Source organism: Chinchilla lanigera, unplaced genomic scaffold (genome assembly GCF_000276665.1).
Source record: "Chinchilla lanigera isolate Chin_1 unplaced genomic scaffold, ChiLan1.0 scaffold00063, whole genome shotgun sequence".
Taxonomy (NCBI): domain Eukaryota; kingdom Metazoa; phylum Chordata; class Mammalia; order Rodentia; family Chinchillidae; genus Chinchilla; species Chinchilla lanigera.
In genome coordinates, this window is record NW_004955464.1 from 621,454 (window position 1) to 631,800 (window position 10,347).

General features: G+C 41.4%; 1 protein-coding gene across 10 annotated transcripts in view; it reads right to left on the reverse strand.

The window, feature by feature from the left end:
- Positions 1–10,347, reverse strand: part of Fggy (FGGY carbohydrate kinase domain containing) — a 495,194-nt gene that overhangs the window by 433,417 nt on the left and 51,430 nt on the right. For 8 of the 10 annotated variants that reach the window (XM_013521725.1, XM_013521726.1, XM_013521729.1 and 5 more), the window contains exon 2: positions 7,373–7,587. The exons of the other annotated variants lie outside the window; for them this stretch is intronic. In XM_013521725.1, the coding sequence (XP_013377179.1) occupies positions 7,373–7,573 (201 nt within the window). In that variant the 5' untranslated portion in view covers positions 7,574–7,587. The remainder of the gene's footprint in view (positions 1–7,372; positions 7,588–10,347) is intronic. 10 annotated transcript variants of the gene reach the window in all.

Sequence of the window (10,347 nt, forward strand, 5' to 3'; positions counted from 1 at the left end):
TTTTTGGTTTTTCTCCGGTACCAGGAACCGAACTCACGACCTTGCGCTTGCCAGGCAGGCGCTTTGCCACTGAGCTAAATCCCCAGCCCCCAGTATGCTCATTTTCACAATGTTGGTTCTTCCTATGCATGAGCAAGGAATATTTTTCCATTTACTGAAATCTTTTTTGATCTCTTTCTTCAGAGTACTGTAGTTTTCATTGAAGAGATCTTTGACTTCTTTTGTTAGATGGATTCCTAAATATTTCAATTACTTGGATGTTATTGTGAAATGGATGGTTTCCTTAATTTCTCTCTTTGTTTGTTGTTTTTGTATAGGAATGTTATCGATTTTTGTGTGTTGACTTTGTATCCAGCTACACTGCTGAATTTGTTCATTAATTCAAGGAGTTTCTTGTAGAGTTTTTGGGGTCTTCCATGTAAAGGATCATGTCATCTGCAAACAGTGATAGTTTTACTTCTTCCTTTCCTATCCTTATTTCTTTTATTTCTCTCTTTTGTCTAACTGCTCTGGCTAATGATTCCAGAACTATATTGAACAGGAGTGATGATAGCAGACGTCCTTGTCTTGTTCCTGATTTTTAAGTAAAACCTTTCAGTTTTTGTCCATGTAGAATGATGTTGGCTGTTGGATTCTCATAGATGGCTCTGAGCAGGTTAAGGTAAAGACAAACTATTCCTATTTGCTGTGCAGTTTTTATCACGAATGCATGTTGGACCTTGTTGAAAGCTTTTTCTGCATCTATTGAGATGACCATGTGGTTTTGGTCTCTGGCTTCACTGATATGGCATATAACATTTATAGATTTGCGAATATTGAACCAACCTTTGATTCCTGGAATGAATCTGACTTGGTCAATATGTATGATTTTCTTGATAATTTGATGCAATCTATTTGCTTCTATCTTATTGAGTATCTTTGCACTTTTACTCATTAGGGAGGTTGGTCTGTAGTTCTCTTTCTTGGTTGGGTCTTTCTCTGGTTTTGGTATCAGTATGATGCTTGCCTCCAGAAATGAGTTAGGGAGAATTGCTTCATTTTCAACTTCATTGAAGAGTTTGAGGAGTGTTGGTGTTAAATCTTCTCTGAATTTCTTGTAAAATTCTGCTGTGAATCAAACAGGGCCTGGGCTTTATTTGTCAGTAGGTTTTTAATCACGTTTTCAATCTCATTAATTGATATTGGGTTGTTCAGGAGTTTGGTATCTTGACTCAATCTTGGTAATTCGTACATATCTAGGAATCTCTCCATTTTTTCTGAGTTTTCTATCCTATGAGAGTAAAGATTTTCAACTTAGGTATTAATGATCTTCTGAATTTCTGTGGAATATGTAGTAATTTATCCTTTTCATTCCTTATTGCCTCAATCTGAGTTCTTTCCTTCCTTTTTTTGATAAGGTTGGCTAAGGGTTTATCAATTTTATTTATTGTTTCAAAGAACCATGTCTTTAATTCATGTATTTTTAGGAGAGTTTTCTTTGTCTCAGTTGCATTAATTTCTGCCCTAATCTTTATAATCCCCTCCCTTCTTTGGGCTTTGGGCTTGACTCCTTCTTCATTTTCTAGAAGTTTAAGATGTAGCATTAGGCTACTTATTTGTTCTCTTTCTGCTATCCTTATGTGTGAATTCACTGCTATAAATTTACCTCTGAGGACTGCTTTCATTGCATCCCATAGATTTCAGTAATTTGTATTTATATTTTCATTTGTTTGTAGGTGTTTTTTAATCTCCTCCTTAATTTCTTCTATGATCCATTGGTTGTTCAGGAGGTTGTTGTTTAATCTCCAAGTGTTTATGGAGTTTTTGGAGTTCCTTTTGTCATTAATTTCCAATGTCATTGCACTGTGGTCAGATAATATGCATAGGATAATATCAATTCATTGCCTTTCGGTAGGTATGCTCTATGGGCTAGGACGTGGTCTATTGTAGAGAAAGACCCATGTGCAGCTGAGAAAAATGTGTATTCTGATGTTGTGGGGTGGAATGCTCTGTATACATCTACTAAGTCCATTTGGTTGCAACTTTGGTTCAGATCTGTTATTTCATTGCTAATTTTTTGCCCAGTTGACCTATATCTTTGTGTCAATGGGTTGTTGAGGTCCTCTGTTACAATAGTGTTCTTAATTATATGGGTTTTCATGCCTGTTAAGATTTGTCTTATATAATTTGGAGCTCTGATATTTGGTGCATACATGTTTGTGATTGTTATGTCATCCTCTTGCAGTTTTCCCCTGACAAGTATGTAGTGACCTTCTTTATCTCTTTTAATTGTTGTCAGTTTGAAGTTTACATTGTCTGCAAACAGAATAGCTACATCTGCTTTTTTCTGGCTTCCTGTTGCAGGGAGGATTGTTTTTGATCCTTTGATTTTCAGTCTATGGATTTCCTTTTGAGTAAAATGTTTTTCCTGTACACAGCATATTGTTTGATTTTGTTTTTTAATCCAGTCTGTCAGTCTGTTTCTTTTCACTGGAGAATTGAGACCATTTATATTTATAGTTATAACTGATATATGTTGATTTATTATTGTCATGTTATTTACTTGTATTGGTTTCCTACTTTTTCTACCTGTTTACTTGCTTGCTCTTCTTTTTTTTTTTTGGTTTTTCTCCGGTACTGGGAACCGAACTCATGACCTTGCGATTGCCAGGCAGGCGCTTTGCTGCTGAGCTAAATCCCCAGCCCCTTGCTTGCTCTTCTTGACTTTTCCTTTCTACTGTTGTTCTTGAAATTGCAATTAAGAGTTTTCTCTGTCTAGAATATCTTTTAGTACTCTTTGTAGTGCTGGTTTGGCACTCATGAAGTTCTTCAATTGTTCTTTGTTGTAGAAATATTTTATTTCTCCGTTGAATTTGAGGGATAGTTTGGCAGGGTACATCAGTTGGTTGGAAGATGTTTTGTGTCAGGACCTGTAATACTTTGCTCCAAGCTCTTCTCAATTGGATGGTTTGTGCTGAGAAGTCTGTTGTGATTCTGATGGGCTTTCCTTTATAGGTAATCTGTTTCTTTTCTCTAGCAGCTTTTAATATTCTGTTCTTTTGCTGGAGATCTGGGAACCTGACTATTATATGTCTGGGTGTAGTTTTATTTTGGTTGTGGTTGTTTGGAGTTCTACATGCCTCATTTGCCTGTATATCAGGTTCTGTTTCCATACTTGGGAAATTTTCTGCTATTATTTCTGCAAATATTCTTTTTATGTTAGTTGTGTTGCCTTCTGCTATTTCATTGACTCCTATAAATTGTACATTATTTCTCTTTGCCTCATCTTGCAGCTGTTGAATTGACTTTTCCTGGATCCTTGTTGATTTCACAAGATCCTTTCTTTCACGGTCGCTAGCTGCCATGCTATCTTTAAAGTCTGAGATTCTATCTTCTGCTTCATTGAAGTGGTTTTGGCAGCTTTCCATGGAAGCTTTGTTTTCCTGGAAGTCTCCTTGAATCTGGTTCATGCATTCTAAGTCCTTTCTATATTTTTCATTTAATGCTTCAGTCCATTGCCTTTGTTCTTCTATTTTCTTATATGTCTCTTCTTCAGACTTTTTGAGCAGTTCTTTCATTATTATTGTCATTTCATTTTTTGCCTGAGAGATTATTTCTGATCTCATCTCTTCTATGGCCTTATGGAGTTGTTTCTCTACTTCCATTGCAATCATTTCAGCTATTTCAGGCATGTGTTTACCAAGTTCTCCTATGTTGATGTCTCCTGGACTTGTTCTGAGTGGGGTGGAGTTCTGGGATTGTGTTTTAATCCTTCGTTTTATCAGGTTTGATACCGGATGCAGAAAGCTCAGTTTCCCTCTTCCGTGGCTGCACAAAAAAGGTACACTAGTGTCCCTAGTTTTCCTGCTGGTCAGATTTGCCCCACAGTCACCCCTGAGAAGCACTACTTAGTCTCGGGTTTTCTGGCAGTTGTTGATTTGTATCTAGTTATCCCAAGTCTCAGACGGGGGCATTGGTGTCAGCTGATGGCAGACCATCTGATCCAGCGTCCCCTTGCAGTTCAGGGCACATGCATGGCCCAGACTCGGATTGCACTGGTGTGACAATCCTGGTCCAGTGGGCCTATGTCCCCAGGCAGTTCAGGGTACAGGCAAAACCCAGACACAAACTGCAGGGTCGACAATTTGTGAACCACCTGATTCTGTGTCTCCAGTCAGTTCTGGACGCATCAGGAACCAGATGCAGGCCAGACAGGCAGCAATCACAGACTGCCCTTGCCTGCGACCCCCTAGGGGGTCTGGGCGCAAGTAAAGCACAGACTCAAACCGCTGGACCAGCAGCTTTTTGATCACTCGCTCACTCGGCACAGGGCACGCACAGGGAGGGGCCACACACACACCCCCAGCTAGAGCCATCCCTGGGGCTTCTGAGTGAGGATTTCCTGTCTGCTGCGAGTGCATGGAGGGCAGAGACTCAGACTGTAATGGTGGTGGGTTCCTGCGTCACCCGCTCTGCCCTCAGGAAGTAGATGGGAAATACCTGGCTCTCTCTGTGAGTTTCAGCTGGGAACCCCAGCAGTGGGAGCGGGTCACAGGCTGCCTGGTTCTGCTTCTTAGTCAGTTCAGGGTGTGCGCAGGAGCCAGACCTGGACCACTCAAAGAGCAATGGCCTATCTTTTCCTTCTTAATGGAAGTCCAATATTAATCATGCACTTGCTTATAATTCTTCCAACAATGGAAAAAGATTTATTTCTTTTTTTACTTTAAAACAAGAGACTGTATATCCTCTAGGACTTGTGTGCTTCCATATAACTACAGAGGTATATTGGATATGGGTCTAATAAGACCGATGATTGTAGGGGCCAATGATTTTAGGGGCTTGCAGTTTCCACATGTGCCCAAAGCCAGGTAAAGGCCGTATAACCCAGCATGGTTATACAAACCACAAGCTCATAGTGCACCACATGGCAGAAAATCCAGACTTCAGGTTACACCAAACAGTTTCAAGGCACAGGTCATGTGTGGAGAGACAGGCACAGATCAGGCAATGCTGGCTGAAGCAGCAGCCCAGCCCTTCCTCTTATTATCTAACCTCCAGTTAGATAATAACCTCCAGTTAGATAATAACCTCCAGTAGGTTACTGTGCCCCTGCAAAGCTCTTTTATGTTTTTATTCCATCTTTAAAACAGAGAATGAAAAGTACCTCCAAAGATTGCTATAAGAGTAAAATGAAGTAGTTGGGATTCAGCATAGTATCTGGAATATGATCATTTCCTCAGAAATGTTAGCTGTTATCACAGATACCATCATATTATCATTACTGTTACTAATGTAACTAAGGATAAAAGCATCTCCAAAAATGTAAAGGCCCTGTGGAAAAGGAAGTATACAGCTGCTCTCAACTTCCTGGAGTTCATGAGAAAAAACAATACAGCCCATAAGATATGTTATGCTACCTTTTTCCTAGATCAGAGTCTGTTGAAGTCCTTGATAGAAGGAACCCTAACCATAGGGGAGTGAGAAACTATTCCCTAGAGGTACCTCCCCATGGGTCCAGCTCTTCAGTATTTAATCTTAGAAATTCATTCCATCATCTATTAATTTTTGTTATCACCACTATTACCATAGGAAACATAGTGGTACTTATCTCAAGAGACTATTGTGATGTTCTATATACATTAACTCCTTTAATATTCACAAAAAGTCTATGGAGGTAGGTACTATCACTAATGCATACTAAAGATAAGGAAACATGAAGTAACTTCTCCAAGATCACCAGCTAAAAACTGCTGGAACTGGCACATCACTGTGGGTAGCCTGGCTCCAGAACACAGGATCTATCACATGCCACCTCTCTGAGATAAAATATCACACCAAGCAGTTATGCCCCCATCAGATGGGTCATGTTTATTTTGAGGCTTCTGGCACACAGCCACCCCCTCTCATGGTCCACGTGAGGGGAACTGCCTGAGACCCTAGAGCTTTATTCAGGTTTCTACAGTAAGACAGCTTCACCAAGGACAAATGCCCACAGCACTCATGTGGCTAACTGAGCTCAAACCAATGATGAGTTGGCCGCTGCTAGATGATTAAAAATCTACTAAAAATTAAACTAAACTGTACTTAGAGAAGACCTTTTCTAAAGTAGCTTTTCAGCAGGGGATTTTATTTTCTTCTTGACAATTCCCTTAATGGCAAGCAACACTTTATGTTAGAAGCAGAAAAGAGACCAAGGGCAAAGAACTAAATATTTTCACTGAGGTGGGGACAGAGTGGGAAGAAAAGAGGAAAATCAAACAGGCAACAGTGAAAATGCACCCCTCTTTTATTCCTAAATAATGATCCAGTGCTGCCCACCCCAATCTCTCTCTGCCTTCTTCTCCAGGGGCACTAACAGTAGCCGAGAGCTCATGAAAGTTTAAAAAGACTGATCAATATGGACAGAATGGTGAATTGTCCATCTGCAAATTACCAAGCACTTCATGTATATTTAAGGAACTAAACTAGGAACTGGGAGAAAAGACAATCCAGGACTTTAGTTTTTCTCTCTCAAAAAAAAAAAAAAAAAAAAAAAGATGTGTATTGTTTCTACTCACCAGAAAATAAAGTCAAACTGAAAAATGAAATTTTAAATATGAATAAATATTATCCAGCACCCCTTCCTTCCCCCAGCCAGCATGCTGCATCCGATCCAAGGCCTCTAAAGAGGAACACCTGCCTAGCACATACTGGACATGCTCTAGTTTGACCCAACTTCCTCGCTTTCTCTGAGCACACCACATTTTCAAGTCACCATACAGTTCTTCACTTGTCTACTCAGGAAGCAGGAGAGTCATTGTTGGTAAAAGCACAGCTCTGGAGCCAGACTACTTGGGTTCCAGTCCTACCCCTGCTACTTACTGACTATATGAACATAACTTTATCAATTTCTTTCTGAATAAGAATAAAGTGAGGTTGTAACAGTACTCCCTTTAGGGCCGTTGTGAAGACCCAACTACATAGTGCGTGTTAACATGTTTTACATAGAGTAACGGCACAGTAGATGTGAGCAAGGATGTTCAGCATCCTCATCCACATCTCAAGCTTCTGCATCCTGCATCCTGTCTTCCCTAAGCCCCCTTAGAATTAGCTTCAGCAAGGGGCTGGGGATTTAGCTCAGCAGCACAGTGCCTGCCTGGCAAGCACAAGGTCATGAGTTTGATTCCCAGTACCAGAAAAAAAAAAAAAGAAGAATTAGCTTCAGCAATATTTACTTGATTCCTAGCACCTATCACATCACACTGCAGCTGTTTGTCAGCCTCCACAACTCTGTGATCTACTGAAATGCAAGGCCTCTGGGTCACTCTGCATCTCAAGTTACCCCACACAGTCCACTGTTCCAGGTGGACAGGTGCAAACACTCAGCAGGTGGGAGTGTGAGTTTTGCCCATACCTTTGTGACAACACAGCAAGCAGCCCAGATATCTTCAGAGGACTGTTCATGGTGGTTGAACTGAGGCTCCCATTTGGTAATAGGCTGGTCTGCAAAAGCCAAGAGCAGCCCTCTCTGGTCCACCAGAGCCGCACGGACACTGCCTGTTCCAACATCCACACCCACATAGTAGCTGCTTGGCTCCTGCTCATCACCAGACATGACAGTCCTTCCACCTATGGTAAGCAAGAGCAAAAATCATGTGAAGAACAGAGGATCTGCAAAGACAGTCACAAAACATTTCAGAAATGGAAAAAAGAAGGAGTGCAGCTACCCAACAATTGGCCACTTGTTACTGATTTATCCAATAAAAGATTTTACATGCACTCAGCAGGTGGCTGGTGAACAAGAGAGATATGACATCAGATACAGGACCTCCATTCTTGGGAGTCAGCTTCAAGTATTTAGTTACATAACTAAACAAGCTGTGATGAGTACGATAAGAGCAATTAAAGGGTGGTAGGACATCACAGAATCTGGAAGCAAAGAGATGTATTTTTTCTTACCACCCTCAAATCAACAGGACAGTAGTCATAACAAGCAAAAGGAATCTCATCCTCCCTGTCAGTAATGCATTCAATAAATTAGTTACCATCACCTATTTTGTGCCAGCAGTGTAAAAGAACACATATATCCTCTACTCCTCATGTAAGTCTACAAGACGAGTATATTTAAGTCTCTATTATACAAGTGATCAAAGTGAGACTCCAAGAAGTACCTTTGTGTTTCATGCTAGGTTTGTACACTCATAAACAGGAAATGCACATTATTATATGAACGCATTATGCTGATGAGAAAATAGGCTGAGAAATGAAAGAGCCTTACTCGGAGGCTCTTTCAACACTTAGCTGTGCAATCCCAAATATTCTTAGGTTCTTTAATTTCTTTCTTAAAACTTGCGGGTAAGTTTAAGAAAGAGGAAATATATTGCAGCAGTGTCATGAAGTGACTAGGATTGGGAAGGAGCCCCAGAGGACACATGATCAGGAATTTGTCAATCTGTTTTCCTTCCAGACTCTTGGTGACTTAAAAGGAAATCTGACCAGAGAACACTTAGGAATTTTTTGGCTCTTGTGGCTGCTCTAATTCCCTTTGGTCAGATTAACCCACATGACTCAGAAATCTCAGAGGCTCTTATTCTCCAGACTGCCTTTTTCACAGACAGAACAGACACTTGAGACAACCACACCAGTGCATAGGATACAACTCCCCGGGTGAACTAAGGGCATTCCTGGCACCCAGAGTCCAATTCAACCAGAACAACTTCTTCATCCTTCAACTTTAGTCACTTGGGGATTTTATAAAACTAAAATCAACCAGCAGATGTTCAGTTACTGTTTCCTGGATGTTTATCTCAATTAAAAAGAAAAACTTCAAAGCTGTGGTATGGTGGCACATGCCTATAATCCCAGCACTCTGGAGGCTGCAGCACAAGGATATCTCAGGTTCAAGGCCAGCACAGGCTATATAGTGAGTTCAAGGCCAGCCTGAACTGCATAGCATGACTATGTCTCAAAAAACCAAAATAATATTTTAAAAAATAAAAAAAAACCTTCATTCACAGTGATTGCTTCTGACTTAACCACAACAATTTCTCTACTGTGTTTTTCTCCCCTTTGGCTCCACAGATCCCTGGCAGGTGTAGAAGAAAAAGAGGAAGGTATAATGTCAACCTTTACTATCTTCACCCAGGCTGAAAGACAACCCATCAGCCCCAGCCCTTGAAAAGCACTCAGTTTTGGCCCTTGAGAACCTCCATGTGACCAAGAGCATTGTGTATTCTTTTAATCACAGAGATACCTTTTGTCAAGCCCATACTTGATGACAATTTAAATACAATAGATAAAAGAGGTGCTATTCAGTTTGAAACAAAGATCACCATTGCCCACCCTCCACCCTTCTGCCTGCAGTCCCTCTGCTGGATTCTTTCTCAGAACAACAGAACACCACTGGTTTGGGGTATGACCAGACCTGAGTCCCTGAGTACACCATACTACCTCCCCAGGAGCTTCCTCCCAGCAATCGACAGTCCTGCGTGCCCTTCTGGTCTGAGGTCCAGACACACATGGTTCCCACAGGGCACAGGAGCTGGCTCTGAGCAGGTCTCTTTTTTAACTCTTCTCCCCCACCCCAACTCTTTCCTTTCCTGGCTGTCTGATGATTGTGGACATACACTTAAAGACCCAGCCAGCCGCCACCACTTTGAGGGAAAATATCCCTTCCTTTCTCTGTTCTTTCCAAAGTACTACGTCCCTCTCTTTTAAAGCTTGCCACTGTGGGTACACCAAGGACTAAGCCACCATATTCACCCTAGGCAACTCAGCACTTCTGCCCTGGCCAAGTCACCCACCAACTCTAAGCCTACTCTGTGCCTTTGTCTCCCCTCAGCAAGATGTACCAGAGGTACTGATCAACAAATCAACCATCAAGGCCAAAGCCCAGGGAAAGAAGGTAACCCAAGAGGGTCTGCAAGACCAGGGAAAAATGACAAACGCGGCCAGCAATACTAACCCAAGAAAACACTCACCCAAGAAAAGTCCACAGCTATTATAAACTACAAAATACAACCTGGGGCCAGGCGTGGTGGTGCACACCTATAATGCTGCACTTGGAAGGTTGGGGCAGGAGTACTGTCTTGAATTTGAGGCCAGCATGAGCTACACAGTAAATTCAAAGCCAATCTGAACTACACAGTAAACCCCTGTCTCAAAAAATAAAACACAGGAAAAAACAAACATAAAAAAAGTGCAGTATGGGGTTTTACTCCAAAAGTATCTCCTTCACAGCACAGAAGGGTAAGTAAAGAAATCCAGAGCAGTGCCTGCAATATTGGAGAGGGTTAAATCAGGAGCCATTCTGAGAAAGGGTCAAGGAAGGAGGGAGGGAGAGAGGGGCGGAGGGAAGGATGGAGGGAGGGAGGGAAGGAAAGAAGGGAG